This window comes from Battus philenor, unplaced genomic scaffold (assembly GCF_028537555.1).
Source record: "Battus philenor isolate CCGP_79_NKW_IND1 unplaced genomic scaffold, ilBatPhil1.0.hap1 SCAF_13, whole genome shotgun sequence".
Lineage (NCBI taxonomy): Eukaryota > Metazoa > Arthropoda > Insecta > Lepidoptera > Papilionidae > Battus > Battus philenor.
In genome coordinates, this window is record NW_027181675.1 from 13258328 (window position 1) to 13282623 (window position 24296).

General features: G+C 32.3%; 1 protein-coding gene across 5 annotated transcripts; it reads left to right on the forward strand.

Moving 5' to 3' along the window:
• The first annotated feature begins 344 nt into the window (after positions 1 to 344).
• On the forward strand, positions 345 to 22362 carry Cdk12 (Cyclin-dependent kinase 12). 5 transcript variants are annotated; one of them, XM_068777622.1, is made up of 18 exons: positions 345 to 615; positions 956 to 1096; positions 1370 to 1787; positions 2896 to 3050; positions 4937 to 5066; positions 8901 to 9017; positions 10137 to 10257; positions 11365 to 11496; positions 11983 to 12159; positions 12499 to 12678; positions 14412 to 14529; positions 15144 to 15265; positions 16140 to 16259; positions 17044 to 17271; positions 18069 to 18265; positions 19567 to 19771; positions 20403 to 20671; positions 21141 to 22362. In XM_068777622.1, exons 2-18 carry the CDS (start codon positions 1009 to 1011, stop codon positions 21400 to 21402), a joined length of 3039 nt encoding a protein of 1012 aa, XP_068633723.1. In that variant the 5' UTR covers positions 345 to 615; positions 956 to 1008; the 3' UTR covers positions 21403 to 22362. The 5 variants fall into 5 exon arrangements, with proteins under 5 accessions (XP_068633723.1, XP_068633721.1, XP_068633722.1 ...); XM_068777620.1 differs by having other exon boundaries at positions 956 to 1787; XM_068777621.1 differs by having other exon boundaries at positions 956 to 1787; positions 8910 to 9017.
• Positions 22363 to 24296: the final 1934 nt, after the last annotated feature.

Sequence of the window (24296 nt, forward strand, 5' to 3'; positions counted from 1 at the left end):
CTTTCCAAAAGTATTGAGATAACGAAGTATCTGATCTACCTTTTTATACTGAATTGTTTCATTGTCCAATACTTATAAAATACATTATTATCTTGATTTATAACCGATTATGATATTTTTGATTTTTCTCAATGTTTGTTTTTTTTTCTTGTCATTTAATTATAATAGGCTAACTTTTAAATACGTTTTTAATTATATGTATTAATTAGAGTAATAATCACCTTTTATTAATATTCACCAGTACTAAACAAAACGTTATCAGTGACAGTAACTGTCGTGTTTTCTTGTCGGTATAATCTGGTAACATTTATTTTTACAACACGAGCAGGGAACGATGATGAAATGAAATGAAAAAGCAAATGGCTGACTAGAAATTGATTCGACGTTTTCGAATTCACAATAAAATAATCCGATGTTATTACATGAATAATGAGCTACTTATGATAATGATTAGCAAAATAAGGCTACTTAAGCTATAAAGAATCTAAATAACCATATATTGTCTGGCTGTATACAGTCTAAGATATTAAATAAGAACCTTATCTAAGCAATATAGAATTTTGCAAAATATAAATTGTAGTGATTGGGGCGGACGCACGTCCGTTTATTCTTCAGGTGAGTTTATTTTGATTATATTTTTTAATTTTAGCTCATAATGGCGTTTTCAAAATTTTTTTGTTGTAAAAATAAGTTATTTATGTTTATTAGCTAAGTGATTTATTTTTAGACTACGCAAATAACGACTGTTTTTGGAAGTCTTTTTATGCCAGAAGCTTAATTATTAGGTTTTTGTAACTTTGTAGCTTGATAAGCAACTATTAAAGTTATTTTGTTTTTATTGTTTTTTTTTTGGTTACGAATAAGTGTCAAACAGGTCCCCTTTAACTATATCTGTTATTTGACCCATAATTAGAATTTTAATTAAAAAAAAAATTATTTATTATTAATATTCCAGTTGGTGTAATGTGAAGAGTCAAGACTTTGGTAGGGATTTTGCCCTAATTGACCATGGAAAGAAGTTACGATAAGCGTCATAGCAAACATCACAAGGAAAAACACAAGAAGAAGGCTCACAAAAAATATAGAAGCCACAGCGGTACCCATGAACAATCTTATGCTACATCAAATTCCAATAAGCCTCTAGTGGAGTACTCTGATGTTAGTTCAGAGGATTTGTCAGCCCCTGAGGCGGGGGAAATAGAGAGTGAGGCAAGCTCGATTGGACGTCATATCGCCGATGATCTCGACCGTACCAGAAAGTCACACCCTGTGCGCACATTCCTTGACAACAAGACAATCTCGGTCTCGACCACTTCAAGTCGGCGCGCCCTTGAAGAATACTCTCTTACACGTGATTCTTCTTCGACAGTATCGAGGAAGCGACGAAGCCTGGAATACGTTGAGGCAGTACCGGATTTCGATGATACTTGTTACAAGAAAAAGAAAGAGAAGCGAAAAAAGGAGAAAAAGAAGCGTAAGAAGAAGTCAAAGCACAGGTCAAGGTCGGGTAGCTTAGAAAGTGTATCCCCTGATGATAATCTACCCCTTGAGACTCCAGTGCGCCCTTTAAGCCCAAAGAGGTATCAACAAGTGCCTGTAAGTGAATGGGAGAAAGCATCATCTCCCCTTCAGAATGGGTCTTGTTCACCAGTCTCACCAACTACACCCCCTTTGATGAGAAGTAGACATGATGACTCGCCTCAACTGAGGCTTGCAATGCACAGAGAGCCATCTATGCATAATGTGATATATTCACCACGCCGGGATAGGTCACCCACTCATCTCAGGTATATATTTTGTTTATATTTTTAACAATAACTAACCTTTTATTTATTGCCAATTTTTTTAGTTATACAATCATATTTACATTAAAACAATGATAGGTATGTGTTATGTAACAATAAACATAGATTTTTCTTAGAAATTATACAACAAAGGAGTCTTCTCTGCTTGAATTTTTTCTGTGAATTGATTGACAAGACATAAAGTCAATACAACTATGTTGTGTCAAATTTTACATGAAAATTTACAAAATAATCAGCAAATAAAACCTGTGAGCTTAGACATAGTTTTGACTTTTTCACCACTATATTATAGAGTATCCTTGTATCAGCTGTAAGATTATAATTTTACACTGTTGTATTATAACACAAGACTAACAATGTAATGTAGTATAACAATATTTATAAAATATTAAGATAATTTAATCTTAAAATCATCATTTTGTCAGTTGATGCCTACTTCTAATGTGTATTACAAAATCTTCAATAATTTATTTTACATATCTTGTTTGTGAAGAAGTTTTCCTTCACAAATCACTAGCCCTAATATTTGATGTTGCATTTTATAATATTTTGTTTTCCGATCTTTCAGTAATAACTCAAGGTAAAATTTGACATATTGTCAGAGATTACTCACTATATTTTTTTTTGTTTGATTGAATTGGTAATCTTTTGAAGAACTAGTTCTCATAGCGTTAATTTTGTTCACCATGTTATTATTTCTTTGAGGTCATTATATCACAATTTACCTAAAATAAATTCAAAATATCAGTCCAAAAGGAAGATGTCTATGAAATTCTACAGATTTTATCAATATTTCCATAACTTTTAGTTCATTATAATTGTAAGAATGATTTTATACATAAATAAAATTTTTATTATAATGTTTTTTATGCCATTATATGATTAGCTTAGTTTGGAAATTGTAAATGTATATTGTAAATATATATTAAATATTTATTATATATTCTAAGTTCATAAATTAGAAAGTATAGTAAAATTAGTAGCTATGGTAATGTATTTAAGATATTTTGCACTTTATCTTTAATTGTAAAATAGATTCATTCAATTAATTGCTAATATCTTATTAAGAAACTCTGTTTTAAAATTGTAGGAGGAGACAGAAGTCCATGACGCCACATACACCTTCTGTACCACCTTATCATGAGACTGTCACCATAGACTCGGACAATGACCAGGATTACGAGCGTGTGAGGAGGGACTACTGGCCGGATCACAGAGTGCAATCACCCATTATGGTTATATCAGGTGCAGATATATATTTATTTTTCAAATAAATTTATGATTTTCACATTTGAATTGCTAAGAATGAAATTACCGGAAGTAATTTTATTGTGTTTATATTTTTTCCTGTCATTGTATTATAGTACACATTTAGTAATACAGGGTGTTCCATGGCAAAATTGAAATTTTTGTGTAACTATTATGCAGGGTAGTGGCAACGCTAGCTTTGTTATCTATGTGAGTTTAATACAAAGCCATTAACAAATGTTATATAACAGGGGTGGCCAAGCTCTGATAACGCGAACCATTTGTCGAAACAAGCAAAAGAATCTTTCTTTTTTTACAAAAATTATATTTATTGAATTTATTTGATGAAATTATCTGAATAAAAGTACAAAATATGTCTTAGATATAATGGCATATGTATTTGACATCATTCCTGTTAGAACTTAAGATGCCGGTTAGTTTGTTTCAATTTCCCAGGAGCTGTCATAGGTTATATATGTTTAAACAATTTGACAATCAATCGGAGCCAAAAATAATTGTTCAAAGAGCTGCATGTGGCTCACAAACCACAGTTTGGCCACCCCTGTTATATAACTTGGAATTGGTTAATACATGCATCACTTAATTTGGGTTTCCCTGGTAATCTATTTATTTATTCCTCCATTTTATTATTACCTGATAACCATTAATAGTGTTCTGTGAGAAGAATGCCGTAAGGGTCCAACTTCAGAATCTGATTGACCTCCCCCTATAACGGCCATCTTGAACCTACATCTATATATTCCTGTAAATCTATTTATTTAAGCTTTTTATGCTGATTTCTAATAAGAAGTATTTTATAATTTAGCAAGGAGGCTTAATGACGTAGTTAACCTTGTAAGCTTCCCACTATTGAAGCACACATTTTCCTTTCCTTAAGAGGTTATTGACACTTATGCACTTCACATATCAAGTGCATATTGATGGATAATGCATATCTTAATATATACATATGTATATATACACAGGTTTTACATTTATTTAGACATAAAAATGAAATGCCAAAAATAGGCATTGGCTTAGCATTTGTTTATTTATTTAACATTGTTTAATACATCATAATAATATGTTTATGTACTTCAAAATTTAGTTGTTGACCTGTTTTAGTTGATGCAAATAATTTAGGATTTTAGAATGTATTATTGCTATAGATCTTTGCACCAAAATTACAGGCCTGTATAGCAAAATGGGGGGGGGGGGGCAACATATTTGCTATACAATTTGAATTTTTTATTTTTATTTTAATGTATGTTATGTAATAGATTTAAAACTTATAACATCATTTGCGAGAAAGTTTTTGTGTGATCACATTCGATAGTGTTCAAGTGTGGCGGGCTAGGAGGGGCGAAGGGGGAGGGTAATAGTGAGTGAATATCAAAGTTTAATATTAGTAGTTGAATTTGAAAATTAACTATAAATCTCTTGGTCAAATGATCTTATTTACGAATTTTAACCATCAATTTTATAATCAGTTTACAATTTTGTTAACTTTTTTTTTCAAATGTAAACTAAGCTAACGGGACATCAGATAAATGACGGTTTTATTAATAAGCCAAAATTTTTTTTGAAAAGATTGGTTTTGAATATTATTAACCCTTTTCTTGATAATGTATCTGTATAAATACATCAGTATTAAAAAAAAAATAGTGGCATCAATTTTAAATGCAAAGTAATCATTTGTATGTGAATGTTTAGGTAATTTCTTAATTTTCGAACGCTTGTTCAGTTTTTTCTTTTGGCATCCTTGGGTCTTAAAGTGGTATGAATTTTAATGTAATATTAAAAAATAATCTGCCAAGTTAAGAGTTAAAATCATTACGTTACTTGTGTCATAATATTAAAGTCATAATGTTGTTTGTGAACAGATTCACCAATTCACGAGCCGGTGAGGTCTCGTGAATACAGTCCGCGGCGCGCGCACCGACGCCGGAGCCCGCGCCGCCGGCACCGGAGCAGGGAACGGGAACGGCATCGGGAATCTCGAGTCCATCATAGGTATATATAATTATTTATTAAAACATTCCTGAGCAAGAAACCAGTAGAAGAGAAGAAAATATAATTTGTCAAATTAATGCAATGTTCATCATCGATATTGTCAAACCATTGCTATTTCACCTATCTATTCACAATCACCCTGTATAAAGTGATCACTCTGAAATGTGTTACATTTTTTTTAATGGAACTCGACAGGCCAGTTACTTCTTGCAGTACACTCTGGACAGATAGTCCACAATAATTAATTTTAATATGTATAATCCAAATTTTGAAAATCTTTTTTCTTACTAAACAACAAGATTCATGATATCCATACATTGATGAAATATTCAACTATAATGTTTCCAACCAACTGTAATTTAAGAGTCTTAAAGATATGAGTGAATAGGTTACTTCTAGATAAGCATGTACCATCATAGGAAAGGAAGTGAAATTCTTTGTCTATTAGCGATAAGAAAAATATTATTATTTAATGGAATCAGACGTTACCTTGCGGAAGTACATCCTAAGTAAAAAAAGGGCCAATATTTAGCCACTTTCGCACATGCAGTGGTAGTCGTGCAACAAAGTGCACCGCTGACAAATGCGCATGCGGCAAACTACGAACTACACAACCGGCACCGCCAAATCACTCAACACGTGTTTCACCCCTCCACGGGGCATCTTCAGAAGTTATGTTACACCGATTAGCACTAATCGTCTATTGGTCCTTTTCTGAAATATTATTATGTTATTATTTCTGAAACCATTGATTTTTGGATAGGGTGTATAATACATAAATTGACTGCAAATGAGCTATAAATTCACATCTATCATGCTCTTACACTTGTAACCATTCATACTGTATATTAATGCTATCTATCAACAATGCTTTCAAGCCGTATCTTTTATATGCATTAATATTATTTAAAACATTCTCCAGATAATTTTTTTTTAATAAATACTTTTTATTTATTTAACATTTTTTATTGTAGTCAAAATGAATTTCCATAAAGTGCATATAGTAGATAATAGTTTGATAGTTAAGACATAAATAAAGTGTAAATTAAAAGCACAGGATTGGTAACACATGTCTTATGGCCTTGTACCTTATGAAAATATCTGCAATGGCTAGCCTGTAAGTTTTATGCAAGCGATCAATGTTTATGCTATTATCTTATCTATATATAGCATATAAAGCTCATAAGAAATATTTTAGTATGTTTTTCTTTGGGTACAATAATATTTATTGCGTTCCAGCCAGTTCTAAATTAATATCCATAGGCCTTATGGTCAAAAGCACAGTCATATAAAGTCTATTGTGTATTTGTAAAAGTTTCACCAGACATGTAGCATATGCATTATTTCCTGGTCCTATTACATGTCTGGTCTTGGCTGTCTGAATAGCGAAGGCATCATCAAGTGAGTTATATTTTATATATAGCAGTGCATGTGTAAAGAAGAGTTTTTGTTTGTCTGTTAGTAACCACTGACAATCTAGTCTTCACTGCCTAGAATAGAATATAAAACTCTGTATCCTAAAAAATTTCCTTATAATCTGATAATTACTACCGAACGAGCCTTGGTTTGGGTCTCTTAAAACATTGTTGACCTGCAATTTTACAGAAAATTTATCTCATGTCACTGGCTATTATTTCATAATTCGATTTGGAAGTAAAGCAATACATAGTCCATTTATTATTCAACATTTAGTATTACTCTTTGTATGATAAGCAGTATAAAAACCATCTATTTTCCTACCTAACAGCATTTATAAATATACTAGCTGATCCCGCAAACGTTGTTTTGCAAAAAAATTAAAGTTTTTAATTAACAAATAAAAAATAAGGGTTGATCGTAGAGGGGTGAAAATTAAGGCTTGTATGTATTTTTGTTTGCTGTATCATAAAAAATTTTTGTCAAAAAAATAAAAATAAATTAAGGGTGTACCACCCTTAACATTTAGGGGGATGAAAAATAGATGTTGTCCGATTCTCCACCCTGGCCGATATGCACGCCGAGGGTCACGTAAATCGGTTGAGAGTTGAGAGAAATTTATATATTAGATACTAGCTGATCCCGCAAACGTTGTTTTGCAAAAAAAAATATTTTTAATTTTCAATTTAAAAATAAGGGTTGATCGTAGAGGGGTGAAAATTTAGGGTTGTATGTACTTTTGTATGTTGTATCATAAAAAAATTAAAACAAAAAATTTCGTCAAAAAAATAAAAAAATTTAAGGGTGAACAACCCTTATTACTTAGGGGTATGAAAAATAGATAGTAGCCGATTCTCAGACCTACTCAATACGCATATAAAATTTGGTAAAAATCGGTCAAGCCGTTTCAGAGGAGTTCAAGTTCGAACACCGTGACACGAGAATTTTATATATTAGATATAGTTTCGCTTCGTTTTCTCTTTGAAGAACATACTCTACACACTCTAGTCGGATTTGCTTCTCTGGTAGTGACTATTTTCTCTAAGACGTGATATCTTGTCTGGAAACCGTGATGTAATATCATGTTCGTTCCACTCTTCTTGCAAATCGTCGTCACTATCAGATGCTATTTTATATCATTTTTGATATTTTGGTGGTCTAGAGTCGCTTTCTTCTAATATAGCTGCTGCGTATGATTCATTGAAAGATTCTTCATTACGTTCCGCCTTTTTTTTAGGTAAAAAAGTATAGATCAAGATATCCCAAGTTGACATACCCCTTCCTGTCCCCTCCCCGGTCCTGTCATTCTATGGTAGTCCAAGTAAGCAATCTAAGGGTTTGGTGGCTTCTCATAGAAGCACTAAAACTTCAAACTGATAACATCTTAATACTTTGGTGCTTCAAATATTTGTGTAGCTATAATTATGAATGGACAAATTTTTACCAATGCATAATATTAATTCATGAAATTTAAATTAACAAAATTTAATAATTTCTTAATTTAATATTATATTTACCAACATGACATGACGGTCTAGTATGGTATAGGATAAAATGGAAAATGTTAGATGAGCCCTATGTATTGTATTCTATTGTGTATTTTTTATATGTGAAAAAGATACACTAGAGAATGTAAGAAATGTCCCTCTGTGTTCTTGCTTTGAAAGGCACAGGTTCTTATAATCCCTAGACTGTTGTTATGTAACTAAGTCATAAGAAATGAAGCAACATTATAAAATTAGGAAGTATATTATAAAGCAGCGGTGACTAAAGCGTCTTGATCCTTGACCCATTTTTCCAAATTTGAAATTTTTTGCGAGCATCTATTAAATATATGTTTAAAGGGTATGCATGCAAAAAGTAATTATTTTTATATAAAACATACATTTATATGTTTTCAATTCTATATTTACAAAATATAAAGTACTAAATATCTGTAATTTTATTTTTCTTAACAAAAAAATCGTTAAATACTGTAGCATTTTAGTAAATTATGTGCTGGTTAGTTAGTATTGATTGGTGTTTAAATTTCACGAAAATTTTTTAGGTCGCCTATCCCCCTTGTTATAAAGTATCAAACTTTATTAGCTAATCTTACCATATATCATTTAAAATTGTTGTTTCTACTATGCATGATAAATAAATGAAATATATATTGTTTTTTCATATGCATGTCTGTAAATGTATTTTTTATACATTTACATTGCTTGTAAATTAATTGTGTAGTAGTAGTGGCCGTTCTTAGCTTTTGTTAGTTATATGCACACTTGTTTAGTATTCTATATAATTATGCTTTTAAAAACTTATCTATAAAAAATTTTGGGTCTGAAATAAAAATATTTTATTTATACAAGATGTATGAACTTAGGCGACCAATCTGCTCGCCGCCTTGGTTTTTGTAATAAAAAAACTATTCAGATCGCACAGCCGCAGCTCCATGAAACGAAGGCGCTCCGTCTCCCGCAGTCGACGGCGGTCTTCATCACCACCCAGACACCGGCCCAGGCATAGTGAAGTTGTCAGAGAAAAGCATAGGTGAGTAATATAAAGAAATTTATATTTATATGCTGTGTAGTGATGAGGAAATTATAACACGTGGGCTTGTTTTTGGTGATACAAATCTTCATAGATTAAAAAAAATAATGTAAATAATTGTCTCCTACAACTTTTAGAGTTGTTTATTTATAATAATTACATTAATATTATTAGGGGAACTGGAAAGTAATGTCACTTTCTTAAGTTATATTCACACGCCTACATTTTTAATAAGTTTTTATTTCTAATCAACAATATACTCACCTTTGTTACCAACAACTTTTTGCCATATATATACAATGCCGAAGCGGTAACAAATAAATCGGTTTTTCTATGAAATATGTTGACAGAAACGACATTACTTTCCTCGTGTATGATTATAATAATATTTAATCATAAATTTACATATTAAAAGCATTTAAATAAATACTTTTAGGTTTTTGTGTTAATGAAATATGTAAATGCAAATTATTTGTATATTTTGATTTCTGTATTTTAAATACCATTTAAAATTAATTATATGTGCGCAGTAATGTATGTATTTGTATATACATACACCATAAACTGCCGTCTCCATGTTTCATCACCATCCAAAGGTTGTCTGGAATGGATGTTTTTTGTTGAAGTTATTGTCTGGTGTACAAAAACGTTTAAATAATTAGAATAAATAAATAAATAACTTAATATTAATAAATTATTAATATTTATACTTTCTTTTGACTTTTGTGTTTTATGTTACGATTTTTCCAACAATTTAATACTCCGAGGTTCGCCATAGCTGGTCTACTGTGTAAAAAATTTGTTTTATTAACATACCATATTTTGATTGTGAGGATGTATTTTCCAAATGAAAGTTTAGCCGATTTGTGTATGGAAGCTATAAGAAATATATATCAAAAAGTTGAAAGCATTTGTATTGTGGTAAAGGTTATATAGAATAACGATAGAACATATTGAATTTAATATTAAAACCATTTATGAATAAATTGTGTTACATCCTACCCTTTGAAATTATAAGTCAATTGATAACCAACTATAGATATCCCCCAGACTTCACAAATGAATTTAGATTGTCTTATAAAGTAAATAAACTAACTCAAAAAATTTTAATTATTTCAGGAGTAAACATGACTCGCCAAGTCCACCAACAGCCTTGCAGAGGAAGATTGACTTTAAAGAAAAGATTAGCGATACAAGTCTGTTTGCGGAGCTTGTTAAAGATAAACACAAAAGAGCTAAGGTAAAGAATTTATAAGTTGGAATAATTTGTTCATTGTTGTGACTCTCTGACCGGAAGCTCTATACCGCTCGTTAAGAAAGTGCACATACTTAACGGCTTTGGTCAGACTATAGTTAACTATATGAATGTGGAGAGACCGCAAGGAAAGAAGGCCTGATTCATTGTCATCATCATCATTTTAGCCATAGAGTCTCAATGGCTGGATATAGGCTTTCTCAATAGATTTCGAATTTCACCGAACTCCTTGTGGACGGTTTTACACTGCGCATGCCGATCCGTGGCCTCCAGAACCTTGAGGGCCCTGTGGCATTTTATTTTACAAAATATGTGGCTTATCCTCCGTCACTTCAACTTGCTGATCCGCTGGGCTGTACTGGCTACTTTCGGCCGTCTATGGATCTCCTCAGTACTGTTTCGATCTCATAGAAAAATCTTGATCAGCGACTGAATTTGTTAAGGAGGTTCAGAGTGAAAGACTATTTTTCTATGATGTAAGTAACATGCATTGATGAAACTAAATAGATAAAAAACTGGAATTAAAAGAACTGGTAAGAAATAAAAACCCAAACTAATGTTAGGCAAATAAAAACTGGAAACTGGGATAAATTGTGATAATTCGCAATAATTTAGCTAGTTATATTATTAATTAATAGGATGTAAAATAGCGCAAAATATATAAATTAACGTAAAGAAATGTGATATAACCCGGATCTGTGATATGATCTGAAAGAGGCGAAGGAAGTGAGGCGATGAATGAACGGAAATACGTATGAAAAGATTGATAGAAAATTGTAGAATGAAAGAAGAGGAAAGATAGATCGTATGAAGAATGATAGAAGAGTACAGAAATAAAAGGAACAAAGTGAAAAAATCATTATAGAATATCAAACCTTGTTCTACAATAAGATGGGGAGTATGAGAGGTCCCAAAATAACGATTTTCTGTCAAGAATCTAATGCCTTGGTTATCGTTTCTATTCTTGAGTTAACTCAATTCATGTTGACCATTATTTGCAGATGGATTTTACTTCCAAGGCATAGGGTTATGTAAAATATTTGTAATATTGAAGTTTAGTGATTTAATTTAATATTGACTATATCTCCACAGAAACTGCAAGAGATTCTGAGTCAAAAGGAGGAAGAGTCACAGGGAGCAATCTCCTCAAATGCCTCCATCAACAACCCGGAGATATTGACCATTGATGAATTATCCAATGCCACCATTGATAGCTCTACACAGGTAAATATCATCATGTTACATGTTTAATTTATAAATTTATATCAAAATGTTAAGTAAATTGATTTTTTTTAATAGTACCTACTACATGATACAAAAAGATACAAAAAAGTTTCTAAAAGTCGGTAAGTTAATAAGGGATATATGTAACTTGTCTGATTTTGTTGTGGGCTCTTAAATGTTAAAATTGAAGAACGCCTTAGATGGGAGTTTAATCTGATTCTAGTTTCTATGACACGGGACCCTTCTGGCATTTTTCTTGTGACGGACGTAAGTGGACACTGTAAAAGATCCTTGTAATATGGATATATATAGTTATCACCGGTGCTCAAATCTGTTTACTGATGAGGTCGATTGTAGACGGGAAAATAAATAATAAAAATTCCTTAATGTAGTTTTTGAACACATAGAATATATACAGTTTAAAAATTATTAAAGACATGTTTTATTAGGACCGATCTTTTAGAAAAACGTTAAAAATAATTACAGGCGTCAAAAGAAAATGGCGACAACAAGGAAGTGGCGCAAGAGGTGGTGGATATCCCCATGCCGACCCAGGCGACCGCAGATGAGAAGCCTCTGCCCATGTCGGCGCCACCAGAGTTTGATTCCTTCGAGCAAAAGGCAACCGCCAACGGAGAGGTCACGGATAGTAATGAATCCGAGGTCAGTATCTCTTATTTAAGATATGTGAAATATTTGCCTTATTGTTACTTTAATCTTTAGATGTATGTAGATTGCCTATAATCTTAACTCTGTTCAAACTTAAATATCTATATTAAAAAAAAAAAACGAAAAATGTCTATATTAAGTTAATTATTCTTTAAAATAAACAAAATTATTAATTTGCTCTAAATAAACTTTATTTGTAGGCCTTTATAGTAGAAACCTTTTACATGTAAAAAAAATAAGAACCTTTAGCAAACGCCATAGACAAAGTATAAGCACCATTTAATTTATTTCTAATCATGCATGCAAGGCTTAAATATATTCTAATTATTCTAGCAAAAACCACAAACGCCGCCACCAAGCACAGCAATACCAACGTCCACTAGTTCCACATTGCCGCCCTTGCCCAAGGTCGGCGGCAGCGTGGTCGACGGGGTTTACATGCAGAACAGTCAGCAACCACCGCCACAGAAGCCCAAGAGCTTAACGAAACTGCCCATGCCTCCTAACACACAGGTATTTATTACTATATATTTAGATTTTATAGTACAATATTACACTTAAAAGTTAAGTAGCAAAGGACTATAACATAAAGTAATATATAATAACACCTACTGGCTTCAAAACTGAATTTAAATTCATTACATCTCTTGTGGACGTCAAATTCAGTCTACCACCTGTTCGGAAAATATGTCTCAGACCTGTGAAGAAAAGACTAAAGTAAAGAAATTTACGAAGGCTATGTATTTTTTTTTAAATTACATAATTTAATAAACATGAAAATAGTTTGGAGATGTACACAATCATTCATTGAAAATTTCTTTAAATCCGTCCACGGAAGCTTTCTAAACATTATCTTGAATCCTATTGTATAAGCATATATATTGCATATAGAAATATTTTCTGACTGCTTAGTCTACACTTAAATATAAATAATTTGGTTTGGCTTCTGGTAGGTATTTCTATTGTATATGTCAGGGCTTCTTAAACCTTTGTCATTCACGACCCCATATATGATTGCTAGTTTCTTGACGACCCCATACCAATATAAAAAAAAATATTTTTCCATGATTTATTTATTAGTTAACAATATATATGTACATATGAAAATATATAGTTAAAGAATTAGTTTTGAAACAAACAAAATTCTAAAATAAAAAATTACACAAAAAATTATAAAATTGTATTTATATTAGTTTAAAACCTTCAATAAATGTGTGTATCTAGACACTGCATGTCCACTGTATGCCACCAACTCTAGTGATGTTATAAAATGGTATATATAAACATTTGACATTAAAATCTCGCGACCCATAGTTTAAGAAGCCCTGGTATATGTGATAGTAGTATATTTTTATACAAATATTGTGAAACTACTGTCAATGTAATAACTAACTAATGTCAAAAATGTTTGGAAAGCCTATGGTTAAAAAACTTTTATATATCTGTTCACAAGCCTAATGTGGAGATAATAATGCTATAGCGAATATACAATGTAAACATGTGTATATGTGGGAATGTTTAGTTTTAGCAGCAACATTTAAAAAAGAATCTCGTGACATCTTGTAGATTTTGACAGATGACAGTTGTTGTGATTAGGAGAAGGAATTTAATTACAAATATTAATTAGTTTTAATAGTAAATTCTAGAATTTTTCCATTGATCATCCCATATATGATTGCATAATTAAATACGTGTTTGTGATTATTTAGTTAGTGTGAGATTTTGAAATTACTATTTTTGGTAACTATTTCCGGAACTACAAATGCTATTATACTTCTAGAAATAGTAATGTAATCTCAATCAAAATATAATCTATGCAATTTATAATATTAAACAGCTTTATACTACATGCATGTGAATATATGTATGGTACCCACAACCAAAACCACATTTGTAAAAATTTTTGTTTATCTGTCTTTTTGTTCCGACTAATCTCAAATATAGCTGTACTGATTTTGACTTATACTGGCAAGTAGCTGGTGTAATAAGGATTAACTTAGATTACTTTTATTTTAGAAACATTTATAAACGGATAAAAAACAAAAAAAAAATTTCTTTCAAGCGGGCGTAGTCGCGGGCACAGCAAGTAAATAATAAAGCCTGTTCATTTCCAATCTACAATTTTTATTGTATGCATCCGACTAATGGTCAAAACAATACAAGAGATTAAAATTTTGTTCATAAAACTTGTATACAATAAAAAATGTTATTGAATTTGTTTTTATAATTTGTATTTTTATTTACAGGTTGAAGACCTAAAAACACTGGCAAATGACAGTCCTTTAAGCACTCCATCACCCAGTCCGGTGAAGAAACCAGAAAAGCCTAAGAGGACTGGCATCATGAACCTTCCGATGCCTCCTTGTAAGTTTACATAATTAATTAATAATAGTTACTTTGGTAGAAATTATAGTCTTTTAAACGTGTTGGTACATTTACTAAAGAAAACTACAGCTAAAGAATACTATACAACTATAGATTTAATGACTTTAGTGGGATTTTTAGGATTTTGGACTTTGTAACTTTTTTTTTGGATCTATCTCTCTGCTGGTGTATAAATTCTATTCAGTGTGAGTGCTATAAATGTGGTACACTGTAATGACGCACTCTGAGGTTCTTTTTTTATACTCTTTCCCCCATCTTGTTTTTGTGAGAGGGATATAAACCTTCCTATTTTCACCCTCTTTCTCTCAATCTTCATGTTTTTTATCATCCTCACAGCATTACCCACCCTGCAACAAAACCACAAGAAAATGTGGTGGCTCTCCTCCTCCAAAAGGGATGTGACGCTGCTGCAAGTAATGCTCCTACCAATTTCCACTTCACAAGGCATTCTAAGCCCTCTGTATACGGGACAGCAAGTAATTTTTTGCATCACCGCTGGCTCAAAGATGCACGTGGGACTCTGCAGTCTGAGGTTCCATAGGCAAACATACATAAACTTTGCTTGACGAGGTGCTTATAAAATAATGTTTCAGTGGTGCCGGAGTCAGAGGAGCTGAGCGGAGACGAGCTAGACGGTTCCACGCCGCCGCCTGCTGCGCGTCGAGACTCCTACTCGCACGTGTTCAGTGCGCGCACCAAGCACAGGGACCCTAATGTAATTTGACCACAAAAATTTTGCACTCAGTCGTGATGCAGTGTGTGTTATAGATGAACCAAGTAGTCTATTGTATTGTTTTCGTATTCATTCTTTTCTTGACCAACAAAAGAAAAATCACTAACAGACTTTTTTAGTCAGAGTATATATAGTCGTTTATATATTCCTAATTTGTCAACCTAAAGAATTTGTTCTATCTCCAGCAGATACGGACATATTTCTTATGTACAAACATTGTAACTGTTTCAATGCTAGAAGTGCCCGCTGATTCAGTTTTATGCTTAATATGATCATTATAGTATTGACACTCTACAATATGCAATATGTAATATTGAACATGATATGTTGAATTGGGACATTAAACTCAATTTGCTTTGCATTAAATAAAATGAAGCTTTTTTTATGCAACTAGCTAAAATTGCAGAAAAAATATGTTGCTAAAATTGTTATATGTTTGTTTATAGCGATTTTCACAGAAATAATTCAACAGATTAACCAAAAATTTGATGCACATTACTATGTGTTTATAATTTATAATAATAATAATTTTAGAAGTAATTGAAAACATTATAATGGAGTATACACTGTTATCTTGTGTCGAACTTTATCGAATTGCCCCCCTGAACAATCAAATTGCTACCCTGTGGTGCATGGGCATCACGTTAGGAAACACGGATATAGATCGACCACAGATTCGATTACCATTTCAAATTTCGGTATAAGTATTTGTTAATTTTATACAATTATATATAATAATTACATGAATTTACTTCTACAAAATCACTTGAGACAACTTATGTACTTACCAAATACCAACCGTCCTATCCTGTTTCAATAAAAAAGGTGACGATCTAAGTTTATGTTTTTCTTCTAGTCGTCTTCAAAACTCAAAAGGCCGAGGATCTTGAAGAGAAGAGGCTCCAAAGTTGTACCAGTTGCAACACCCACACATCATGCCAAAGATTGGGGGGAGAAGTGTGTGGATGGGTTCCAGGTAATTGACTTTTTCTACCGATTGCACCATTCTTTATCTTTATCATTCATGGATATGGGTATACATGCACATAATAAAGTTCCACAAGATCTAAGACCTTTTATTTTTAGTTATAAATCTATAAGTAATAGTATAATATTAAATAAAAATTATTATAGCGTAAGTTGAATGAAACGTGTTGGACTTGGTTTGTTGACTCATTTACATGATTGATATTATTACACCACATACATAAAAAATTATGAAATTTAATTTTAATTAAATAAGAGCAAATGTTAAGTTTCAATATATTAGCGTTCCGAGCAGGCGATAGATCACTACTTATAATGTTAAAATAATCAATGATTCAATATTATGCCATATTTATGCCTAATTATATAAAAAACATCTTTTTAATTTGAATTTATCCTACACAATGGTGTTGGAATTAAATATATGGAAGAATGTATATTACATACTTAAGTTTCAATCATTTCTGTTTAAAAAAATTTATAACTGTACATGTAGTCGTAATTCATACACATTTATTAAGTTAATACAAGTATATTTCTCTTTATTTACTGGCAGAAGTTTTGTGGCAGGCCAGGTAGATATTACAGCATAGCATATACATTATTAATGACGAACAGTACTGTGCTCATCTCAGCTTTAAGTTTTCAAGCCAGTCGCAATAGGTCGTATTTTTACTTAAAATACAGAAAATTCGGTTAGTAAAAGAGAAATGCAGTTCCAATATTCAGTTTTAGTATTTTCATTTGTATCTCACATTAATATAAATGTATAGGTCATAACGCAAATTGGAGAAGGAACATATGGTCAAGTGTACAAAGCAAAGGACAAAAATACGGGCCAGTTGGTGGCTCTGAAGAAGGTACGGCTGGAGAACGAAAAGGAGGGCTTCCCCATCACTGCAGTCCGAGAGATAAAGATTCTCAGACAGCTCAACCATAAGAACATTGTCAACTTACGTGAGATTGTCACGGATAAACAAGACGCAATGGACTTTAGAAAGGTATTTTAAATATTCAGACGCTAATCTAATATATAGGATGTTTCCTAAGAACTACAAGCTTTTTTGAAAAGAATAACTCATAACTAAATTTTCCTGTACTGTTATTATTTTATTATGCTGTCAAATCACATTCAATCATAGCGCGCTGCAATCACCTGAGAGCGCAAAAATAAAAATATAAGTGAAAAAATTATTAAAAAGAAATAAAAGTCCCTAACCCATAAATAAGTTAGGGGCACGAGAGGCCTCCAATAGCGGGTAAATTAAAAAAATAAAAGGCTTCTGTTCCAGAGTATGACACTATTCAATTATTCATTGCATAAACAAAAACAAAAATCGAGAGATCTTTTAGATCTAATGCAATGAACATGTTAGATAGGTGTACAAATTACTTTTGTTGTCAATTAATGTATGGAACAAAGTATCCGAAAATAAATGGTTTCAGAAATAATTATAATAATGTAGTAAGAAAAAGTATTTTCAAAATTTGATATACTACTTATTAAAATTAATTATTGTTTACTATCTGTTCTAGATGATTTTATATGGCCAAACTTATTGGCTTATAACATTCTAACAGAAAAAAAAATGTAACATATTTTAGAGCAATCATTATATATATGGTGTTTGGAAATAGATGCTGCTTGAATGGATTTAAAGCTTTTTGCCGACAAATGCTGTATATTATCCTTTTTACCTGTAGATCCTTATAAAAAAAGTACGATGTAGCGTATAATTTAAAAATTATGTTGTGTTTTGACAAAGTTGATATGTGAATGGTTTCCTTGTTTTTACAGGATAAGGGTTCGTTCTACCTGGTATTTGAATACATGGATCACGACCTGATGGGCCTGTTGGAGTCGAAGATGGTTGATTTTACGGAGTCACACAACGCTTCCATAATGCGTCAGTTGCTGGACGGCTTGGCGTACTGTCACAGGAAGAACTTCCTGCATCGGGACATCAAATGCAGCAATATACTGATGAACAATAAGTGAGTGTGAATGTACGCTGTAGGAATTATTAACCTCTATTTGTTTATAAAACTCGAGAAAACATTTTTCTTATGGTGAAATAAATGTAAAGAAAAATTTGGGCAACACGGACCCAGTGTACAGTAGACTATTCTTTTGTAGTTTCTTTAGTTAATAAGTTTATTGTGATATACTGCTGTGATCATAAAGTAAAGTGAAATTGTCATTTCAAACTTCCGGAAGGCAGGTTTGGTTTTTTAAAAGAATATGATTTGGCTCAGCTAAAATAATTTTAAAGGATATTTTGTATTTCAAATGCGTCAAGTCTCGAAAATTCTTAATTTTTTGAAAAAAAGAGCGATAAAAATTCGACTGACATTCGAAATCTGGCTATTCAGCAAACTCAAACTGCCAGTGCACGAGGATGCCGCACGATTGAGAAGATAAAAACCGAATCAAAGAAGGTCTTGTAGGCTGTATTGGAAATATATTATTCAGCCTGTTTGACTAGAAAAAGCGTTGGCGAAAGGGCGTTTTATAGGACGGGGATTACCTTGTAGGAGATGAAATTGATTTGAAAGAATAAAGAATTTACATTTTATAAATAAATTCACCTTACTCTTGATCACAGTATTGTTTCTATATAAGTTTGATTTATTTAATGTATGTAGTGTTGTTCATATATAATTTTTAACAATATGTTATAAAAATAAATATATATAGGTATATATGTGTGTATGTGTGGGTGTGTGTATATATCAGAGGGTGGCCAAATTGCAGTTCGCGAGCCCTATGCGGCTCTTTGAACGATTATTTTTGGCTCAAATTGATTGTCTAATTATATCGATATTTAAATTTATGTCAGCTCCTGGGAAATCGAAACAAATCACTGGTGTGAATAATTATTATTATTTTTCCACCATAAAATTAGCGAAATAGAAACACCGATCAAAATAAACTAACCACCGGCATCTTAAGTATTATTAGGAGTGCTGTCATATACGTGTGTCATTATATCTAACTTCAATACACACATTTTGTACTTTTTTCATATAATTTCAATAAAAATGATTTTATAAAAAAAAATATTTTGCATGTGTGCATGCATGTTGCATGCGTAAAACGGCACTATCAAGAGTTTGGCCGACTCTGATATATCTTAAGTTTAAAAAAAGGGTCTCAATAATGTCCGATCGTTCTTCAATCTAGCCGTTAACTTGCTGCTGTCAGACATACATCATCATATCAAACGGTAGAGGCCCAGCGCTTGTATCCAGTGACTTTCGTGATGTATGTTCGTGATGTGTGTTAATTTGTGTAGAGGTGAGGTGAAACTCGGCGACTTCGGTCTGGCTCGGCTGTGGTCGGCCGAGGACCGGCAGCGTCCCTACACCAACAAGGTGATCACGCTGTGGTACCGACCACCGGAACTGCTGCTTGGTGAGGAGCGGTACGGTCCAGCCGTTGACGTCTGGTCCATGGGTTGTATCCTGGGCGAGCTTTTCCTCAAACATCCCTTGTTCCATGTAAGTGACGACTATCTTTTGAAAATATTAACTGTTAGAAGTTTTTTAACTTTGGGCTACTACTTAATAAAAAAAATATCTTGTTTAATTAGTAATAATTTTAATATGCAATAATTCTAGCAGAGGCTCGAGATCCAAAAAATCTAATTTTGACCTTATTGCCTTACTATATGGCCAAAGTACTTCAATATACAATATTTCAGTACACACGAAATATCTGTTAATTGTCAGCCAAAAAGATTTATTTTCATATGTCTTAAATTTTTAATAAGATTTAATACTTTTTTTATTACATCTCTTGTTGCCAAAATGTAGATATTATATTATCGGCTGGTATGATAATAATTGTACACTATTGTTTCTTCATTGCCTTTTTCTCGACTATCTTTTGATTTTTTTATTTTATTTTTGTAAGGAGAAGTGTAGCTTTGGACATCTGTCCTTGTTAAAGTCGTCGATCGTCGTCGTCAAAACTTGTTGTAAATCTATGGGGAGGCAATATTTCCAGTTGTGGACATAATATGGCTGAAATGTTGATGAATTAGATTTAAACTTGGGCCTCTTTGTGTAGGATATAACTATTACCTTATAGAATTGAACTCATCACAGGGAAACTGTTATATATTTTCAGGCAAATGTTGAAATGATGCAGTTAGAAATGATCTCGCGTGTATGCGGGACCCCTGTACCCGGTGTATGGCCAAACGTAGTAAACCTTCCGCTGTGGCACACGCTGCGGCCGAAGAGATTCCACAAGCGCTGTGTGAGGGAGCAGTTCGCCTTCATGCCCAACCCGGCACTGAACCTGCTTGATCGAATGCTGGAACTGGATCCCGATAAGAGGATTACAGCTGAGGAGGCCCTTAAGAGTCCCTGGCTGAAGAATGTAGTGCCTGAACAGTAAGTATATGTGTCATGTGTTTAGTTAAGTATGTTCAATATAACAAAGATGTTTTATCTTTTATAAAGAGATTTCCATGAATCCTTACAAAACTTAATTTTTTTTGTTTAATTGGTAGTGAGTGTGGATTTTTGGGAAAATATATTTAGTAGTTAAAAGTAAATAAACATTTACAATTAGCCACGGAGAAAGCTATGCTCGGAATTTCTCTATGAGATTGAATCATAAATGAGTTCCATAGAAAACAATAGATACCGACATAGCAGCGTGGTGGATTGGCAAGTTGAAGTGAAGAATTGCTAGGGTCTTAAAATTCTGGTGTGTAGTTAGCATAGTTAGACCCTTAGAACACACTGGATACAGGTCGCTTCCTACTGTTCCTTATGAAAATCTATGAAGGCCCTTTGTCTAGCTATGGAAATTCCACAGAAAATGATGATGATCATGATGAAACATTGTGTTTTACAGAATGCCTGCCCCAGAGTTACCCACGTGGCAAGACTGTCACGAATTATGGTCGAAACAGAGGCGAAGGCAGCAACGGGAGCAGGACCAGCAGACCAAACCGAAGTCCTACGGCTTTGCCTCCAATGACTGGGAAAAGGAGATCAACTTCAAGCAGAATGACTCATCCAACCAGTCCGACTCGAGCTTTAAGAGTGAACCGTACAAAACAGAGAGTGGCTTCAAAGCAGAGACAAGTCAAGAAACTGTGGGACAGGTTAAATAGTACATGGAGTATTTCTATGGTTACTATGGATAACCATAGTAGTGCATTGACACTAGTGAAAGTGACACTTTAAGTGACAATCAAGTGATTCAAGTGTACAGACTGTGCCAATATGCTGCCTAAATTGAAGAAAAGCAACCTATAATATTGTTACACTTATCTGCTTGCCTATGCTCCACTTTTGGGCTATTAAATGAAAGTGACAAGAGATTTTATCTCTGTGTCCAGAGGATGTTCATTCCTTTAATGAGAAAAAGAAAATGATAATATTGTAATCTATTAGTTTAATTGCATTAGTGCTTCCTGGTGGAAAATAATTGGATTCTGTGCTAATTTAGCACAAAATGCATGGATAAAGAATGAATGGATGAATGAAAAATTTACCAAGCGTGACTGCAATACCCATAATGATAATGGTTATCTAAACAGAGATGGGATACACATTATTATTGGATTACTTTTACTCCTTAAACCTTGTATTTGAAATATGTATAAAATAATAATAAGCATTGGAACAAAGTGCTTCAGTGGTAATCATGCATGAGATAATACAGTGATGGTAAATATACCTCACACAATGAAATAGTTTCAGAGAAAGATGAACAACATTATAGTATACAAGTTCCAAGAGACCTATACTTAGCAGAATATGTTCATCACTACAAAGTTGGCGGTGAATACTGCAGATGATATATAGTGATTGACCGAAACATTTTTATACCAATTATACTTTATGCAGAATTTAAAAACACAGCAATTTAAAAATAATATATTGTGCATAATTGGAACAATTCTTAACCAAAATTATAATTAAAAACCAAAGTTTAATGAATGTCCACAGTTACCCTCGTAGATTGGCAATTACAATTTTACTTGTGTTATATATGTGACTTGTGTAAACAATTGTAAATTTGTGTAAATCTTTTATTATTTAAAATAAGAAAAAAATTGTCTCTGAAATGTTTTTATTTATTGTTTAATGAAAGTAAAACATGCCTCAGTTCCTTATGTTGTAAATATTTCTTTCTGTTTTCACAATTCGAGTTGATATTCTTTAGATGGTGGGGAAATTAATTTTTAATGATCATTATTGGCAACACTGCAATTTAAAATGAAATGACAGTGGGCAAGTGACGGTCAAGCCTCGTCTAATTGCATTTTACTAGTCTTTGTCCACATGAAATTCAGGGTGAGCCACTTGAGTGGGTTAGGTAAAGCGAAGTAAAAATAAGTTTTAGTAATTGACATTGTGGCGATTATTTATTGTCTCCATGCTGATGAGCGGAATCCATAAGGAAGATATATTTTATTATTTACATTTTTTGATTGAAATGAATGGAATAGACAATTAAGAATTTGCCGTTTATTGATATAAAAGTGAGAGATAATTTCCGTGGAATAGCACATAGCTGAACATATAGCTTGTATTAGCAAATTTAGCATAATTTAGCTCTATTGGTTATTTGCATATCAACAAATTTTCGATAGTAGGTGTGGAAAGGTTCAATCCAAAAGTTAAACAAGACCTGTGATGACATTTTCTTGTGAAATTTTAAAACTGGTAAATTTAAATAATATATACAACTCAAAGAAAATGCTTGGTCTTAATTCAATAATGTTGATGTGTTCAATTGTTTATGCCAATTTAGTCTTTAAATCAATAGATTGTGTTGGCTATAATTACGAGCAAAATGTTTGTTTAATGGAAAAGAATAATGTTTGTCTGGATGAGACATGTCCATCTCTGATAGCTAATCAACCATTCCAAATGAGTCGTGTTATAAAAACATTGTGTTAGCAAACTGTATGAATATAAAAGAAATGCTACAGATATCATGTATGTACATTTCACAAGTGTAATGGGACCTAATAGTGGATGAATATAGTATGTTAGTCTCAAGAAGATTGTCGAGTTCAAATTTTGTAGCTGATTCCATGTGGCCTTCAAGAATGTAATTTTACACGATTAATCTTAGTTCAGAGAGACGGTCGTTGAAGTTACAAATATCATACATAGCAATATTAAATTAATTTGTGTTTTATACTGGGTGATTTATGTGCATTGATGACTTGATCTGAAATCATTAATATTTGGAAAATTGTTCATACCTTTCATGTTGAATTTATTCACAACCACTAGAAGTTAATGAATAGTTTCAAAAGTGTTTTAAATTTTATTTGTCCAATATTTATAAATGCGCCCGTTTTAGTGGTATAGGTTTTAGTTAGTTTTAAATGTTAGAACGAAAATCATGAATTTTATCAAAAATATGAAGCGTTATTAGTTGAAATTGCCAAATCGCGCAGCAAGTTAATTTTTATAAGGCAGAATTATACACATCACGATATCTCATGATCCATAAGGTTTGGAAACTTGAAATTTGGTAGGAATTTCAATATTGCTGAGTAAATTCCAGCTAAGAACAGATTTTACGAAATTCCGTCCATAAGAATATAACGGAGTATTAATCGAAAAGAATGTTTTTTTTTAAAACCAATAATTGATTTTACTAAATTACAATTACACAAAGCGGGTACAACTGGTTTCCAAATATAATGTATGTCATCTCGCATTGAAATCATTCTGTATATTGCAGCGGTCACATTAAATTTTGTTCATAGTTCTGTATAGTAATCTAAATAATAGAATAATGTGTGCAGATTGGAGATATTATTATACACTTTTGTAATTTATTTATTTAATATTATAAATTTGTGTACTCGTGTCAAAATTGTTAAGATTGTGTGCTATTTTAACATTTGACAAGTACAAAGCGGTCACAATTTCATTTCAGCGTCTGAAGATATTTATTTATTGGTTGAAATTATATGATGGGTGTATAGTAATATCTTCATGACTAGTGTAAATTTGTTTCCGTAAGCTACGTTAGCAT